General features: G+C 49.3%; 1 protein-coding gene across 14 annotated transcripts in view; it reads right to left on the bottom strand.

Moving 5' to 3' along the window:
• Window positions 1-19,114, bottom strand: part of IL4R (interleukin 4 receptor) — a 50,324-nt gene that overhangs the window by 7,968 nt on the left and 23,242 nt on the right. For 4 of the 14 annotated variants that reach the window (XM_069570391.1, XM_069570395.1, XM_069570393.1 and 1 more), the window contains 5 exons: window positions 16,010-16,097; window positions 13,586-13,724; window positions 11,609-11,769; window positions 9,715-9,866; window positions 2,591-2,747 (listed from right to left, as the gene is read on the bottom strand). In XM_069570391.1, coding sequence (XP_069426492.1) covers window positions 2,591-2,747; window positions 9,715-9,866; window positions 11,609-11,769; window positions 13,586-13,724; window positions 16,010-16,079 — 679 coding nt within the window. In that variant the 5' untranslated portion in view covers window positions 16,080-16,097. Of the gene's footprint in view, window positions 1-2,590; window positions 2,748-9,714; window positions 9,867-11,608; window positions 11,770-13,585; window positions 13,754-16,009; window positions 16,101-19,114 lie in introns of all 14 variants that reach the window. The other 10 variants (XM_069570392.1, XM_069570394.1, XM_069570398.1 and 7 more) reach the window with 3 other exon arrangements.

The raw sequence follows: 19,114 nt of genomic DNA, 5'->3' as shown, positions 1-19,114 counted from the left end.
TTCAGATGATGCCTTGGGCAGCCTCCCCCACCCTACAGCTGTCTCCCCTTCTTCTTTGCCAGGCTGTGAAGTGCCCACCCTGAGGTTTGGGCCAATCATGGGCCCAAACTACTCCCCTTTCCAGGCATTTGAATTCCCTGCCTCCCTTGCGGTTGGGAGAGGCCATGTGACGGTTCTGGCTGATGAGATGCAAGGGGAAGTCCACCAGGACTGGAAAGGTTTTTGCTTCCTGATAAAAGGTGCATGAGATGTTCTCCTTGTGGCAGCCTTCCATTCCGTTTGGGGCTGGGACATGAGGATGTTTGCAGCAGACAACCTGGGGCCATGAGGTGATAGTAGGTAAGGACAAAATGCTACCAAGCTAGGGATGGCAGAGGGAAGGACAAGACTCTGGAGTAACGTCACTGAGAAGCAATATTCATTGGCTAAACCTCATTTTTTTTTTTCCTTTCTATTGGCCATGTAGTGCAGCTTGTGGGATCTTAATTCCCTGACCTGGGATTGAACAAGGGCCCTCAGCAGTAGAAGCACAGAATCGTAAACACTGGACAGCTGGGGAACTCCCCTGTAAGGCTTCATTTTATGTTAGATAATTGAATATCTTTACTGAAAAAGTCGCAAAGTGGGACTTTGTTTAGGGGAACAGAGTACCAGATGAGGACTACATTTCCCAGAACCTCTTGCAGCTAGGTGTGGCCATGTGACCAGTTCCACCAATAGAACTTGAGAGGAAGTGATGCATGTCACTTCTTGCTGAGGCTTTTATAAAATAAAATGTTAATACTCATAAAGAAAAAAAATAAATACTAATAGAAGTGTTGTCATGAAAGTATTCTGTAGAAATGTTTGACAACTTCAGTGAGTTGACTATCAATAAATTGATAATGTTTTGGTCCTTAAAAAAAAAAAAAAAAAAAAAAAAAAAGAAGCAGCTGTGATCTCCCCACTCTCATTCCCTTTTTTGCTGGCTGGATTCGGATGATGGCAGGGCCCTAGAGCAGGGATTCTTCACTTGAGGACTTCCAACATGGTTGCCATTAGAACTTAGGGGTCTGGGAGCTTTGACGGGAAAGAAATGATAGCTTTATTTTCACTAATGTTCTTATATAATTTTATTCATTGATTTATTTATGGCTGTATTGGGTCTTCATTGCTGCACGTGGTTTTCTCTAGTGGGAGGGAGTGGAGCTACTCTTCAGTTGCACGGCACAGGCTTCTCATTGCAGTGGCTTCTCTCGTGGTGGAGCACAGGCTGTAGGGTACACAGACTTCAGTGGTTGCGGCTCCTGGGTTCTAGAGCTCAGACTCAGTAGCTGTGGTGGAGGGGCTTAACTGCTCCACGGCATGTGGGATCTTCCCAGATCAGGGACTGAGCCTGTGTCTCCTGCATTGGTAGGCAGATTCTTCACCAATGAACCACCAGGGAAGCCTTCACTAACTTCTGAAACCTGGCGTTTCCTCCCATTAGGAATGGAGAGAGCAAGCTACAGTGATGGCAGCATCAGCCACTCAGGACCCAACAGAAATCACAGGTATTCTCTTATCACCCAATGGCAGGAGTACCATGAAATATCCTTTAAGCTCATCTACTTTGAAATGACAGTATCTATGAGAACTACCACTAGATTCTATTTTTGATGTGTTATTAAAGAAGCCTATATTCTTAGATAGCAAATATATTTTAAAATCTTTTTATAATCACATTTCAATACAATTAGGTTTCCATTGAAATCCTCTGTACTTTATTTCATACATTTAAAAATATCCTGGCTTGTGGCTGTCAAGGGGGAAAGGGGTGTGGGGAGAGGGATGAACTGAGAGATTGGGACTGGCCATATGCACACTACTTTAAGTAAAAGAGATAATCAACAAGGACCTATTATATAGCATAGGGGGAACTATACTCAGTTCTCATTAACAACCTATATGGGAAAAAAAACCTGAAAAAGAGTAGATATATGAGTATGTATAATTAATCACTTTGTTGTGCAACTGAAGCTAACACAATATTGTGACTCAACTATACTCTAAAAAATACCGAGATGAGGTCCACAGGCTTCGCTGGACTGTCCATGATACAGAAAGGCTAAGAATCTTTGTCCTAGAAAATGGTGGCGCCACAGGGAGGAAAACCAGCTTGGCGATCAGCAAAGCTCATGTCGAACTGTTACCCGAGCAAGAAATGCACTCCTACAGTGTTAAGCTGTGAAATCTGTGGGTTTCTCACTGTAACCTACCCCACACCCTGACTGGTAGACCGCATCAGTTGGAAATTCTGTTACTGCAGTTAGAGGCATCTTATGATATGGAAACCAGATATTGGGCTGTAAGTGGCCCCAGAATGAAAGTGGGGAGCAGAGATGCTAATTGCTGAGAGTTCCCTGGTTGCCTAGTGGTTAGGATTCCAGGCTTTCAATAGAGTGACCCGAGTTCAATCACTGGGCCCTGGTGGGGAAACAGATCCTGCAAGCCGTGAGGTAAGACCAAAAAAAAAGAAAAGAAAACCCACACACATACACTCACAAAACCCTCCAAAAACCAGAGACAGAGAGAGATGCTAACTGCTCAGGACTTCCGGTAGGGTACTCACAGTTAAGCCACTTGATGCTGGGGCTCCACTCGCTCCAGGTGCTGTTGTAGCTCTGAGCCCAGGCCTTCACCCGTGCGCTGTAGGAAGCTCCAGACTTTAGGGTGCTGGCCGCGACACGGAGGGTGGGCCCCACGTAGGTCACGTTATAGATTCTGACCTGGTGGGAGAAAGGGAGCTGTCAGTGCCTCTGCTTGGGGGGAGGGCAGGACCAGCTCCCTCCCGGGCTGCTGTCCTTCGCTGACCCCACAGTGCTGCAGAGCCACCAGCCTGGGTATTTGGTTACTCCTCCAACTCTAGGCCTCTGCCGGCTTCACGACAGTGACCAGAGTCAAGCAAGACGGGTCACGGAACCGGCTCTTTCCCTACCCCCCGCACCCCTCATTGATTAGCCATTTGATGTTACTGAGGCAAGCTGATGAACGATTCTGAGTTCTAATTTCCTCATCTGTAAAATGAAGGTAAGAGTTCCTACTGCCACCTTCTGGCTGTGTGACCTCGGATAAGTGACATAACCTCTCTGGGCCTTGATGTCTTCTTCTGCAAAATGGCGATAATAAAAGTGCCATCCTCCCAGGGCTGTTCTGAGGATTAAGTGGGTTAATACAGGTCAGTACTTCAAGCTGGGCCAGGCATGCAGGGAGCACAAGAGTGATCTTTCTGAGCACACAGGGTCGCCGCGTGCCTCTCTTTCCTTCAAGGGCCACTCTAGAGCCTCCCCAGTCAAGCCCAGAATCAATGGCCCATCATCTCAGCCCCATCCAACCAAGCCCCTCAATGAGAAAGAACTTCCAAGATCTGCCCTTAAGCGAAAAGGGCAGGATGAAGACTAGCACGTGTTGTCTGTTGGCTTTGACGCTAAAAACAGAAAGGGAGAAGGCCTACTGATGGTGGCACACAGACTCTGAGACGGCCCCGTGAGCCTCACTTCATGTCACGTCCTTGGGTCCTTCGGTCCCCTCTCCTCTCCTTGCCTGGGGCGGGGGGTGGGGGGCACGTGACTTATTCTGAACCAACAGAATATGGCAAAGGTGATGAATACGTAGGGACCACATGGATGTGATTCCATTATGGAAGACTGTAACTCCAACCTGCCAGGAGACTCTGGCTTTGAAAAGGTCACCAGGGAAGGAATTTAGGGCAGCCTCCTACTAAAGGCCAGCAAGAACCTGAGGCTCTCAGTTCAAAGCCCACGAGAAACTGAATGCTGCCCACGTCACAGGATCTCAGAAGGAATCCCCCAGCCAACTCATGTGTGTGTACCCTTGAGAGACCCAGCTAAGCCATGCCCAGGCTCCTGACCCCCAGAAACTCTGGGGCAATAAATATGTGCTGTTCAAAGCAGTCGTGTTTGCAGTAATATTATAATGTTTGCTTGCTCAGTTGTGTCCAACTCTCTGAGCTCCTATGGACTGTAGCCTGCCAGGCTCCTCTGTCAATGGGATTCTCCAGGCAAGAACACTGGAGTAGGTTGCCATGCCCTCCTCCAGGAGATCCTCCCGACCCAGGGATAGAACCTGCGTCTCTTATATCTCCTGCATTGGCAGGCGAGTTCTTTACCACTAGCGCCACACAGTCTGGTGTAAAGTGAGCCGAGGGGAGGTTGTATCCAAAAGGGAAGCAAAGTCTTAACAGCCTGCTGGAGAAACTGGAGGGCAGCTGGAACTTTCCAGGGAAGCTGGGGATGGGGTAGAGATGGCAGGAGGAGACCCAGGGCAGGGAGAGAAGGGCACTCTCACTCTCAGTGTCCCTTTCTTTCTAAATTGCAGAGAACAGGAAGCAGCAGCTGGAGCTGGTTCACAGAAGGAATCATACACTCTAGAGAGGAGTAGGGAATTGAGAAATGTTTTACTAAGAAACAAAAAAGAAATGGAGCTTCCAAGGAACTACTTGTGGTACACTTGGCTTTTTTTAACAAAAGGGCCAGGTGTTTGGGAGACTGTTCTGAGCAAAGGATCCCAGGGAAGGGGAAAATAGCACAGGCTCTGGAGTTTAAATCCTGGCTTTGAATGCCAGCTTGGCCATTTCCAATGCTGGGACTCTGGGTGAGTCATTCCACCTCTCCAAGCCTCAATGCCCTCGTCACTAAATGGAGAGACAAACACTTCTCCACCTGCAAGGCTTTCCCAGCCATTAGTCACAATATACATCATGCCTGGCACATAGTAGGCACTCAAGAAATGATCATGAACATGGCATTCACGGCCCTCGGTAGGCTTGAGGTCTCATTTTCTGCCTTTTCACTGTATACACTCCCACAGCCCCATAATCCTCAGATATGCCATGAATTTTCATACCTCCAAGCCTTCTACCTGGCCTATCCTCTCACTAGAGAACTCCTATATATCCTTCAATGCCCAAGCCAAAACTCCAATACAGAATCTTTTCCAGAAGTCATCCAGGATAAGGAGTAGCTCCATCTCCCGAGTTCCACAGTGAGTTTCTAACATTTTTAGAATTGATCCCACCAGTCTGAGCCACAGCTGGTGTCTGTAGTACTGTAGCAAACACAGCTAGACACCCACCCAGCATCTATACCACTGGGGTCAAGTACTCAAAGCTCAGGGTAGGTAAGCCTCTATCTCCAGTTCCAGGGTTAATGCTCATTGGTCCAAACCAATCATGGCTACTTCATTCCCTAGCCTGTGATTGGTGAGAGAGGAGCATGTGACCATCTCTGGCCAATGGCCAATGAGGGGAATTCTTGCCGGCCCAGTTTTGTCCTTGGGAAGAGAAAGATGGGGGAAGATGTCTCATTAGCTTCTGCCCCACCAACAAAAGAAGCAGGAAATGGAATTCTGAGGCCTGGGGCAACCCCGAGCACCTACATAACCACTAAGCCACAGCCCAGGCACATTGACCGATTCTGTCCACTGGCTGGAGTCTGGTGCCAGGTCCCAAACCCAGCTGCACTTCAGCCAGCCCAGTCTCTGTTCCCTGTTCCTCAGAACTTCCTTTGAGGAGCCACCCCTCCCTCATTCTCGGCCCATCTGGTCTGGGTGGGGTTGGCCTGACCCGCTCCGGGGGGGGGAATGTAATCCTCCCCTGGCCAGCGTGAACACTGCCTCAGCATCCCCCTCCTGCCTACAGCCTGTGACAGGTTCAGAGATTGGCATGTGGTCCCAGGCAGGTAGCTGATCACTGGCCCCAGGACTTTTACTGAGGCTATCTGGAGGGAAGAACTTTTCCCACCGTGCCTTTAAGGCTGGAGCTTCTACTGGGCATATTGGCCTCTATGTGAGCAAAGAGCCTGCTTAAAAATGAGGCCAAGGCCTTCCCTGCTGGTGCAGTGGTAAGAATTTGTCTGCCAATGCAGGAGACATGCGTTCGATCCCTGATCTGGGAAGATCCCACGTGCTGCAGAGCAACCAAGCCCATGGGCAACAACCACTGAGCCTGTGCTCTAGAGCCTGCTCGCCACAACTGCTAAAGCCTGAGAGGCCTAGAGCCTGTGTTCTGAAACAAGAGAAGCCACCGCAGTGAGAAGCCGGGCACTACGCCTAGAGAACAGTCCCTGCTCCCCACAGCCAGAGAAAGCCTGGGCAGCAGAAGATGCAGCACAGCCAAAAACAATAAATAAAATTATTTTTTAAAAAAATGAAGCCAGGGCTTCCCTGGTGGCTCAGTGGTGAAGAATTAGCCTGTCAGCGCAGAGGACATGGGTTCAATCCCCAGTCTGGGAAGATCCCACATGCCTATGGAGCAGCTAAGCCTGGGCACCACAACTACTGAGCCTGTGCTCTAGAGCCTGCGAGCCACGACTACGGAGCCCAAACGCCCAGCTACTGAGGCCCGCATGCCTGGAGCCTGTGCTCTGCAGCAAGAGAAGCTACTGCACTCGAGCGCCGCAGCTAGAGTAGCCCCCACGTGCCGCAGCTAGAGAAGGCCTGCCTGCAGCGACATTGTTTACAAATAAATAAATAAAAATGAAGCCAACACAGAATAAGGCAGGACCAAATGATGGAGACTCCAGGATCCCGGATCCAACCGTGACGGGCAAACACATGACCTTCCTTTGGACGCCATAGGTGGTACCCTTTCCTCCCCTCCGGCCCATGCCCTGAGCTAAGCCCTCACAGTTCCAGGAATTGGAAGGGGATTTACTGACCAAACTGTCTCCTTCTTTGGCGTCTATGTCAGCCCCTCTTCCCAACTGTTCTGAACGTCTCCAGTGTGAGCCCGACTACCCTTCCTGTTACTGCCCCACATCCTGGCCCAGTGCCAAGGAGGAAAACCACACCTGAGAGATGTAAATCAACACCCACCACCCCACCAGCTTGGCCAGAAAGAGAGGAAGCAGGAACAGAGCTGATGCGGCAGCTTAAGACGTCTGGGGCCTCTCGGCGGCAGACAAGGTCAGGCCAGACCGGCTTCCGGGACACGAGGCCTGGTCCCCAGCAGACCCTGAATAGTTACAGACCAGGGTCCAGGAGGACGAGATGGGTGGGATTCTGAGGTCCAAGGCTCTCAGGGGAAAAGGAAGACGACGTTTATGACGTTGTCGTGCCAGGCAGGGGCGCCTGTCTGTGTCACCCACTTTGCGCTCTCCACAGCCCTGTGGGGTTGGGCACTCTTGTTAGCGCCAAGTTACAGATGGGGAAACCGAGGCAAGAGGAGGGTGAGCAAGAAACTCAATATCATGCAGCAAGTGGCAGGGAAGGTATTGGAACCTGGCTCCATGGGGTGCCAGGGCCCCTGGCATTCAGATGTCATCCCTCCAATGGGAATATCTGAGGTGAAAACCTGAGTGGCTTACAGTGGCCTCCACCCCAACCTGCACCTAAAATAGAGGGGGCCTCAGCCATCCATTGTATAGCCCTGAGAGTATTTGATGGTTTCTTACATATCAACTCTCCCTGTTTTAAAAATGTCAATGCGTGCTGTGCGTGCTAAGTCACTTCAGTCTTGTCCAACTCTTTGCAACACTGTGGACTGTAGCCCACAAGGCTCCTCTGTCTATGGGATTCTCCAGACAAGAATGCTGGAGTGGGTTGCCATGCCCTCCTCCAGAGGCTCTTCGCCACCTAGGGACTGAACCCACGTCTCTTATGTCTCCTGCATTGGCAGACAGGTTCTTTATCACTAGTGCCACCTGGGAAGCCCCAGAATGTCAATCAGTTCAGGTCAGTTCAGTTGCTCAGTTGTGTCTGACTCTGTGACCCCAGGGACTGCAGCATGCCAGGCTTCCCTGTCCATCACCAACTCTCACAGTTTACCCAAACTCATGTCCATTGAGTCAGTGATGCCATCCAACCATCTTATCCTCTGTCATCCCCTTCTCTTCCCACCTTCAATCTTTCCCAGCATCAGGGTCTTTTCAAATGAGTCAGCTCTTTGCATCAGGTGGCCAAAGTGCTGGAGTTTCAATTTCAGTATTAGTCCTTTCAATGAATATTCAGGACTGGTTGGATCTCCTTGCAGTCCAAGAGACTCTCAAGAGTCGTCTCCAACACCACAGTTCAAAAGCATCAATTCTTAGGTACTCAGCTTTCTTTGTATTCCAACTCTCACATCCACACATGATTACTGGAAAAACCATTGCTTTGACTAGACGGACCTTTGTTGGCAAAGTAACGTCTCTGCTTTTTAATATGCTGTCTAGGTTGGTCATAGCTTTTCTGCCAAGGAGCAAGTGTCTTGTTATTTCATGGCTGCAGTCACCATCTGCAGTGATTTTGGAGCACAAGAAAATAAAGTCTGTCACTGTTTCCATTGTTTCCCCATCTATTCACCATGAAGTGATGGTACTGGATGCCATGATCTTCGTTTTCTGAATGTTGAGTTTTAAGCCAAATTTTTCACTCTCCTCTTTCACTTTCATCAAGAGGCTCTTTAGTTCTTCTTTGCTTTCTGCCATAAGAGTGGTGTCATCTGCATATCTGAGGTTATTGATATTTCTCCCGGCAATCTTAATTCCAACTTGTGCTTCATCCAGCCCAGCATTTCACATGGTGTACTCTACATATAAGTTAAATAAGCAGGGTGACAATATACAGCCTTGACGTACTCCTTTCCTGATTTGGAACCAGTCTGTTGTTCCATGTCCAGTTCTAACTATTGCTTCCTGACCTGCATACAGACTTCTCAGGAGGCGGGTCAGGTGGTCTGGTATTCCCATCTCTTGAAGAATTTTCCACAGTTTGTCATGATCCACAGTCAAAGGCTTTGGTGTAGTCAGTACAGCAGAAGTAGATGTTTTTCTGGAACTCTCTCGCTTTTTTGATGATCCAACAGATGTTGGCCATTTGATCTCTGGTTCCAAATACATTCGTTTAAAAAGGAACATCACAAATAAATAAAAAAATAAATAAAACAGAACCCCTCTGCCACTGCTGTGATTGGGGGCAAGTATCAAGATACCATGGGCATCTCATAAAGTAAATGCAATCACAGCCATGCAATGGCATTGAACTATGGCTGTCCATGTTTTCTGAGGGAAGGCTCTGAGCCTGCAGGCCCTTCTCTCTGTTACAAAGAAGCTCAGCTGACAAATTTCTAATTTATATCCATTCAAACCTTTGATCATAGTTCCATGTATTTTGGTATCTAGTATTACTGATGAAAGTCTAGAAAGTTTATTATTCATAGTGCTTTAAAAAAGTATTTGAATGAGGCTTGAAACTTCTAATCCAATTCTGAGGATTTAAATACTATGTTGTTAAAAAAAAAAAAGGAAATTAACCTGTGATACAGCATTATTAACTAAAGTACAGATTTAGTTCAAATGTCAAATAAATAAATAAAAAATCTTCTTAAAAAAAAAAAGCTCAGCTGAGAAGTGACTCTTGACAGTCAGTGTCAGGAGGGAGTGAACATCTTGCCCTGAGATTTAGTCATTTAAGTGCGTTTAGAGTATTGCCTAAAATCTTAAGTGCCCCACCCCTGGGAAACAGATGTGGTCCATAGCTCTTCCTTTACAGATGAGGAGCCATGTCTGAAAATAAACTCCCTGTCTGCACACTGGGCATCAGGGGTCTGGGGAAGTGGAAAGACTGGTCCCCGAACAGAGCCACGACCAGCCACGTCCGGATGGGGGTTGTTTTCCCCACCTCACACCCCAGAGTCTGAGTCTCCACCCACCCGAGTCCCAAGCGGTCACAGAGAAACCCCACAGGGCGCCCACTCACATCCGTGGGGTCGTTTTCATTTGAGACGTTGACCAGGTAGGTAAGCTCGGAGCACAGGAGGTTATCAGAAGGGTACGGGTTGTTCCACGTCAGCAGCCACGTGTGGGAGATGTCGGCGTGAACCGTGAGGTTTCTGGGGGCCAGCGGTTTCACTGTGGAGAAGGAGCGGCTGGTGAGGGGCTGGGTAGGGCAACGGGAGGAGGTGGGCCCGTGCAGGCACGCAGACAGTTTAGAGCCTCAGTCACCACCACCTCCGCAGCACATCAATGGGAAACCACATCGATTTAGTCATAACAGAGAATTACAACCGTATACCCGATTCTCATGTTGCTAAAATCCCACTGAGCACTGACTGTTCTTCTTGTTTAGGTGTTAAGTCATGTCACACTCTTTTTGCTACCCCATGGACTGTAGCCCACCAGGCTCCACTGTTCATGGGATTTCCCAGGCAAGAATACTGAAGTGAGTTGCCATTTCCTTCTCCAGAATATCTTCCCTACCTGGGGATAGAACCTGCGTCTCCTGTACTGGCAGGCAGGTTCTTTACCACTGAGCCACCAGGGATGGCCACTGAGCACTTCAGTGGCTATTAACTACCTTTTCACAGTGAATGCAAAATGGATAAGCCAAGCAACCCGAACTCTGGCTGTTCCACTTTGATCCTTCATACTTCTGGCCACATCTGTGTACTGTATTATTTACTAAGCACTTTTCTTTATTTTGATTTCTGTGTTTTAAACCTTCGTCTCTTTTAAAATGATCATACCCATGAGATCACAGGTACATAGTGAGCATTAAAACTCACTCAGTCGTGTCCAACTCGTTTCAACCCCATGGACTATACAGTCCATGGAATTCTCCAGGCCAGAATATTAAAGTGGGTAGTCTTTCCCTTCTCCAGGGGATCTTCCCAACCCAGGGATTGAACCCAGGGATCAAATCCAGGTCTCTCACAATGCAGGAGGATTCTTTACCAGCTGAGCCACAAGCGAAGCCCAAGAATACTAGAGTGGGTAGCCTATCCTTTCTCCAGTGGATCTTCCTGACCCAGAAATTGAACTGGGGTCTCCTGCATTGCAGGTGGATTCTTAACCAATTGAGCTATGAGAGAAGCCCCTAAAATCAATATGCATGTGTAAAAATTATTTTAATCGATAGATTCATTCATAGGTCAATTTAAATCACCCCCACCCCACCCTGGGTATGAGAAATCCCTTCAGGAATTGATGATGTAGTGGCAAAGACTGTGTGCTCTGTGAGAATACTGCCTCTATCACTTAATAGCTGTGTGACCTTAGGCAGGTTACTTGCCTTTTCTGAACTATGTACTTTTTTCCTTCTCAATTGCAAAATAGGGGTAATAACTGTCTTTGAGAAACCAAGGCTCAGAGAGGTAACACGGCTTGCCCAAGGTCACACAGTAATAAATGGTGTTTTAAACTCCTGTTACTACACTCCAGCATGCTCTCCAGGGATTCCTATGGGAACTCTGGGTATCAGGATAAGGGCAGCCTCCCATGGTCTACACTGTCTAAAGAAGCAGCAGCTGAATAGTCGACAGAGGGTGGAAGGATGGTTCCCAATTCAGTTTCTGACCTGCAGCAAGCATAACTTCCACCAAACATACCTCATTCAACATGTTGATCTGGGCACTTAAATTCTGAAGGTTGAAATATCTGAACTGAACAGGGCCTGATGTACTCTTGAGCCCAACTCCATTTCAAAGATGGGAGGACTGAGGCCCAGAAAGAGGCAAGAACCCCATGGGGTTTGGGAAAAGGTAGGAGGCTGCTTGGATGGCCCTCTCCCGGGAATGAAGCCTGCCCGGCACATTGCAGGAACACCTGCAGCCCCGCCCCGCCCCCTGGCCCCGCCCTGGCCCTGCCCCACTCACCGTGATCGCTGGGCTTGAAGGAGCTGTTCCACAGCAGCTGCCCCCCAGCCCACAGGTCCAGCTGGTAGATGTCTTCTCTGACCGGGTTATCTATCTGCATATGGCATGCGCACACCGCACCCCCGACACCTCCTCTGTTCTTGGGGACACATGTGTTCTTTCTGCAAACACAGATTTTGCATTAGGCTGGGCATGTGACTCACTGGCAACCCCGGGACACACCTCAAGGAATCTCAGGCCCTTCCAGCTTCCTGGTCACCCTGCCTCAAGGACCAGATCTGGGGACTTGGGATCACAGTAGCTGGGGTGTGGTGGGGACAATGGCCTGGGAACACCTCCCTGCTGCCCACAGCTCCTCATCACATCCACTGTGGACTTTTATCCACCCCTGTCCCCAGGCTTGGACCCTGAAAGCCACTGAAAGGGAAGAACCCATGGCATGAAAGAATTTGTAACGACATGTGTGTGTCCTAGTGCCTCTCTGGTCACACAGTCCAGCCCGGGCACATGCCCTGTGCCCCACAGCCTAATCCTAACGTGTCACCCAAAATAGCCAACCCCACATCTCATGGGTTAGGCCAGCAGCTGGCAAATGTTTTCTGTAATGGACCAGATACTAAATATTTGTGGCTTTGCGGGACACACCCTTTCTGTCCCAACTATACAACTCTGCTGATACAGCACAAAAAAGCCCCAGCCATAGACAATACATAAACAAATGGGCATGGATGTGTGTCAATAAAACTTTATTTAAAAACATGGGTGGTGGGCCAGATGTGACCCATGGGGCAGTTTGCAGATCCCCAGCCTAAGCCAATGTGTATACAGAAGCACAGTTGGTAGCCCAAATTGGGTAGCCACGTTGGCTGTACTCAGTAGCCCACATAGGGTATGCTGTATATCCCACCGTGCTCCGTAACTGTATGCCTGGTGTACTAGGTCATGTCCAGGGTACCACGTGCAACAACAGTTAGCCCTGTGTAGCATGGGATATCCCAGTGAACCAGTGAACTGGAAAAACATTCCAAGTTCCATGGTCCACCAATCACTGCAGTGAGCTCTATCACTAACACCACACCCCTAAACAATGGTCTAGCCTGGAAGTTCTCAAAGTGTGGTCTGGGGTTCCACTCGGTCTAACAGTTTTCATAGTAATACTCTGACATCAGCCATCATTTCCACTGGTTTTCTCTCACACGCTTAGAGTGCGATTTTCCAGAGGCTACATCATCTGTGGCGATGTTGTTGCTCTGACAGCCTGTTGAATGTGACCTGGTTGGCTCTTGGGATTTAAATTTTCTGTTTTAATTTCTAATACGGAAAATATCAATAGATGTAAGTTACCCAGGCTTTATTTATTGGAAGGACTGATGATGAAGCTGAAGCTCCAATACTTTGGCCACATGATACAAAGAGCCAACTCAGTGGAAAAGACCCTGATGCTGGGAAAGACTGAGGGCAGGAAGAGAAAGGGGTGACAGAGGATGAGATGGTTGGAGGGCATCACCGACTCAATGGACATGAGTTTGAGCAAACTCTCAAACTAGTTTGAGCAAACTAACTCTGGGAGATAGTTAAGGATAGGGAAACCTGACATGCTGCAGTCCATGGGGGTCTCAAAGTGTCGGACACGACTTAGCGGCCGAATAGCAACAACAGCTGATGTCAGACTAAAGCTGTTGGGGTCCTCGCTAATTCTTAAGCATTCAAGAGAATCCTGAGACAAAAATGTTTGATAACCTTTGATCTAGTCCAGAATTCCACCACATCCACCTGCCAGGTGCCTTGGTGACACTGAGCCTGGAGCCCCACAATGCACTCATTGCCTCTTACCCTGCACCCCAGGGTACCTCATCTCTACGGTGCCCAGTCAAGCCCCCAAGAGCTGAATTTAGCACATGCATTCCAGGGCACCACCTAGGCCAGGTGAACTCCAAGGCAAACCCTCCCCAACTCCCAGCTCCAGCCCAGGCTTACTCAGAGTAGTAAAAATTCAGCTGGTAGGACAGGCGGAGCTCGGCTCTGCAGTTGGTGGGCCCGGCCATCGCCCACTCACAGGTGGAGATGCTGATGTAGTCGGAGAAGCAGGTGGGATCCTGAAGGACCCTCATGCTCCCTGGGGAGACACAGGAGACCTGTGAGCAGCTGGAGCCCGACAACCAAGAGGGATGAGTCAGAAACCAGCCCACACACAACAATGAAACCACTGTCACAGGCACAGTCCCTACAGAGTGGGGCCCAGGACCGGGCTCCGGGAGTCTCCCAGCTAGCACTGGGATGATGCCTGCAGCTGAAGAAATACCCTCTGGTATAGGGTCCATCAGTGGGGACAGACCAAAAGCACTTTTATCATATGCAAACTCAGTGACCTGCCCATGGCTGAATGAAAGGAAAAACATGTCAGTCTGGGGATTGCTACCCCACCACCACAGGCATCTGTCCCATGGTGTGGGTTGGGGGAGGCACTATTTTCCACTGACTTGCTCCCTGCCGTCCATCTATTCCCCAGCCCTCTCTGTGCTCAGGAGGCTGATCCTCATGGCCTTGTCATCCAGACGCCTTGTCCTCTGGCTTGGGCCAATGCTGAAGGACCGGATGAGAGGCTTGGGGGACTTCTTCCAGCGAGTTTGTTGGCAGAGCTGGAATCTGAACCCAGCCAGATGAATGCTGGGTTTGCCAAATCATCAGGGAGCTATTGCCCTGCTCTGGGTGGCCATACCCAGCCACCAGGTGCCTTCCGGCTCCCACCCTCATTACCAGGCCCCTCCCAGCTCACAACAACTTGCGTTTGTTCGCTGGATAAAGGAGTTACCACATTAAGGAGAATCTTGTTGCTGTTTAGTCGCTAAGTCATGCCAGACTCTGTTGCGACCCCACAGACTGTAGCCCACCAGGCTTCTCTGTCCTTGGGATTTCCCAGGCAAGAATACTGGAGTGGGTTGCCATTTCCTCCTCCAGGGGATCTTTCCAACCCAGGGATCAAACCTGTATCTTCTGCACTGGCAGGTGGATTCTTTAACACTGAGCTACGAGGGAAGCCCAAGAAGAGTCATAAATGTCTAATAAATACCCCAAACTCATCTCATGTCCAAAACTAACTCCTGATTCCCCGCCCACTACAAGTATCCTCTGCATCTCATCAATGATAACTGTGTCCCTCCCAGTCACTCAGGTTAGAAATACTGGAGTCATTCTTGCTCTCTGTCTCTCTCACCTCAATTCCAATCTGCTTTCAAATCTACTTTCAGATGGATCCAAAGCCAATGCCCGCCCCCTCTGCCCTGCCGGTCCCGGCCCCACCCATCTCAGGGCCCCACCCATCTCAGGGCCCCACCCATCTCAGGGCCCCACCCATCTCAGGGCCCCACCCATCTCAGGGCCCCACCCATCTCAGGGCCCCACCCATCTCAGGGCCCCACCCATCTCAGGGCCCCACCCATCTCAGGGCCCCACCCATCTCACGGTGCCTCCTCCCTGCCTCCCAGCTCCCACCCCGCTGGGGCCCCGTTTACTTCGTTGTCTCCACCTGTTCCCTCCTCCTGCTCACTGACTCCCCTACGTCTGCATCCTGCATCGTCTGGTCTCTCCAACACCCCAGGCAGGCTCTGGGCTTGGGGCTGCCACTGAGCACGCTCCTAACCTGGACGCGTGCCCGGCTCCCCATTTCCTTCACGTTTGTGCTCCACTGCGACTCCAGGCACTTTATTTTATTTTTTAGTTTTTAAATTGAAGGACAGTTGCTTACAGAATTTTGTGGTTTTCTGTCATACATCAAAAAGAATCAGCCATGGGTATACCCATGTCCCCTCCCTTCCTGAACCTCCCTTCCATCTTCAAATCACAGTCCTCCCCCTCCAGCCAGCATTCCGAGTCCTGCCTCATCTGTCCTATTCTGTCTTTCGCCATCATCTTCTGAATGAATCTGAGCAAAACTCTGGGAGACAGTGGAGCCTGGCATGCTGCAGTCCCTCGGGTTGCAAAGTCAGACACAACTTAGCGACTGAACAACAGCAACATCACCTTCTAAGGTAGCCTCTCCCTTCTCCAGGGGATCATCCCAACCCAGGGATAGAACCTGGGTATTTATTGCAGGCAGACTCTTAAAACTAAAGTGGGTAGCCTATCCCTTCTCCAGCAGATCTTCCTGACCCAGGAATCGAACTGGGGTCTCCTGCTTTGCAGGTGGATTATTTACCAGCTGAGCTATCAGGGAAGCCTCTAAGGATCTTTAGAATCTCCTTAATATTAGAAGCATCTGTCATCAGCTGTCCCCTCCCACTATCATGCAGTCTCCTCCAATCTTTGTGTTGTTCTCTGATTACCCTGGGGGCCTGGTGCGGAAACAATCCAAAGGTCTGCTGAATGAAGGAAGGAACAGATGACTGACGGGGGGTGACTTACCAGAGCTGGCCACCCACAACAGGATCAGGCAGCTCACTGGGAACATGCGTACAGAGAGAAGCCGCCCCATCGGGAGATCCTACGGTGCCTGCTGGGAGCAAGTAATCAGGTTAGCGGGTTAGCACTGACTCGTGATCTCCCAGCCCCATCAACTCAGCAGCTTTCAGAGCTCACCTCCCTCCAGACACGACCCTCCCTCGGCCAGCAACAAGCCTTCCACACCCACGACAGCGCTGCCTACAACCACTAAACACAACACACCCGCACAAAGCCCAGAGTCAGAGCCACAGAACACCTGTTTCAAGAGATGCTTCTTAAAAGACACCCCATGGCCTGTTGAGTTTGAGCAACCCCCTTAGACTTCTGCAAGTTCATAATGCACATTAACATGTGAAGGTTCTGATAAGTCTCACAGGAAAGGAATCTACCTTTCTTCATTTAACCCGAGGCTTACAAAATTTATTTCCAGACCTAACCTTCATTTATGTGTGTGTGTGAAAACCCCAATTAATCTATGGAGCAATTTACAGTTCCTTGAAATATACTTTGGAAATGCCAATCTTTAATTGTCCAGCCTTACAGAGCTGGTTAAATAAATGATGGTACCCATGCCAGGAAGTATTGTGTGCTGTGCTTAGTCACTCAATCGTGTCCGACTCTTTTGTGACCCCAGGGACTGTAGCCTACCAGGCTCCTCTGTCCATGGGATTTCCCAGGCAAGAATACTGGCATGAGTTGCCATTTTCTTCTCCAGGGGATCTCCCTGACCGAAGGATTGAACTTGCTTCTCCTGTGTCTCCTGCATTGCAGGTGGATTCTTTATCCATGCGCCATCAGGGAAGCCCCCATGAAGCATTGCTGCTGCTGCTGCTAAGTCGCTTCAGTTGTGTCCGACTCTGTGTGACCCCACAGATGGCAGCCCACCAGGCTCTGCTGCCCCTGGGATTCTCCAGGCAAGAACACTGGAGTGGGTTGCCATTTCCTTCTCCAATGCATGCAAGTGGAAAGTGAAAGTGTAGTTGCTCAGTTGTGTCCGACTCTTTGCGACCCCATGGACTGCAGCCCACCAGGCTCCTCCGTCCAGTGGGATTTTCCAGGCAAGAGTACTGGAGTGGGGTGCCATCGCCTTCTCTGCCATGAAGCATTTGGCAGCCACTAAAAATGATGCTGCTGAGCGTGTTAGATTCACTACGTCCATGGCTTGTACCCATGTAACTTTGTAGTCCCTTGGACAGCAAGGAGATCAAACCAGTCGCTCCCAAAGGAAATCAACCCTGAATATTCACTGGAAGGATCGTTGCTGAAGGTGAAGCTCCAATACTTTGGCCACCTGATGCAAAGTGCTGACTCACTGGAAAAGACCCTGATGCTGGGCAAGATTGAAAGCAAAAGGAGGAGGGGACAGCAGAGGATGGGATGGTTAGATAGCATCACAGACTCAGTGGACATGAATTTGAGCAAACTCCGGGAGATATTGGAGAACAGGGAAGCCTGGCATGCTGCAGTCCATAGGGTCAGACATGACTTAGCAACTGAACAACATCTTTGCAGTGCTCTCACCCCCATCATCACTCCAGGGAGGGTGTTCTCTGCAACCCTTGAACCCCGGCCTCAGCTATGTGACTAGCTCCAGCCAGTAGGACATTAGCAAAAGTGATGCACAGGGAGACACGCTGTTGCAGGGCCACTGCCTGGACAACACACCTGGGCTAGACTCTGGGAGGATGCTGACATGCAACAGTCCCAGCAGTTTCATGCTGCGTTAGGCAACAGGCGGCCGCCCCATTTGGGAGAGTGAGGTCACTTGAGTCAGGTCAAGATCAGCAGGGCTGCCTGGCCAACTGGAGGCTGACCTTGGATGCACTAGTGAGATCAGCCCAGCAAAATCAGCCAAGCCCAGGTAAGCTGCCCCCACAAACTTGAGCTAACAAATGTCTCCTGCTACATGCCCCTTGAGGTTTTGTGGTTAGCTGTTACAAAACACTATTACTGTTCCCCTCCAGTCATTACTCCGCCACCCTGACTTCTAACCCCGGATCACTTTTCTGCTGTTTACACAAATGGAATCGTGCATCACCCCTAATGTGTTAATGACATCCCATAATCCGTGATCTGTTGCCGTTTTCAGTCACTCAGTCGTGTCTGCCTCTTTGCAGCATGACAGGCTTCCCTGTCCTTCACCATCTCCTGGGGTTTGCTCAGACTCATGTCCATTGAGTTGGTGATGCCATCCAATCATCTCATCCTCTGTTGCTCTCTTCTCTTCCTGCCCTCAGTCCTTCCTAGAATCAGCACCCAATCCGTGATTGGGGAATAAAAATTATTAAATGCGGTTACCGCAAAGAAAATCTAATTCAAATCCCCCCAAATCACAAGGCCCAGCAAGAACCCCTTACGTACTGACATCTATTCTTCCGTACCTGTTTAATTAAAAACTGGGAGATAATATATTTTATTTACCAAAATTGCAGCACCCAATACATGCTAAAGCTTAAAACTTAAACTTACTACATCCTTTAACATCATTCCAGGCCACTACGATCCCCAGCAGTTAATTAGTAGTATTCCATTGTGTGGCCACTGTCAGATTTTAGCCCTTATTTATTATGTTTATTACTTTGTTACTATAAACAGAGGGGTTTATGAGCCCTTCCTGGGAAAACCATCACCATACATTTCTGTTTATTTCCTTAACTTTAAATACTTGCTCTTTCGCTTGGGACAGAGCAAATTGCTTAACGCCCCTGTTCCTCGGTTTCCTAATCCATCAAGTGGGCCAATACACTCCATTTCACTGGGATGTTATGAGGATTTTTTACAAATTAATTAATTAATTAGGCTATGTAGAGTCTTACTTGCAGGCATACTGGAGCTTCTCTCTAGTTGAGGCGTGTGGCATATGGGATCTTATGCCGTCCAAGGATGGAACCTGAGTTCCCTATATTGGAAGGTAGATTCTTAACCGCTGGACAACCAGGGAAATCCCTGTTGTGAGGGGTTAAAAAAGCTACACACGTGGAGTCCTCAAACAGTGACCTGAACAAAGTAATGGGTCAAGTGATGTCAGCAGTTATCATCACTAAGAAAAGCGCTCAGAAGCCGACT

This window comes from Ovis canadensis, chromosome 24, assembly GCF_042477335.2.
Source record: "Ovis canadensis isolate MfBH-ARS-UI-01 breed Bighorn chromosome 24, ARS-UI_OviCan_v2, whole genome shotgun sequence".
In the NCBI taxonomy this organism is placed as follows: Eukaryota; Metazoa; Chordata; class Mammalia; order Artiodactyla; family Bovidae; genus Ovis; species Ovis canadensis.
The sequence above is the reverse complement of the archived record's forward strand: the minus strand, read 5'-3'. Positions and strand labels throughout refer to the sequence as shown.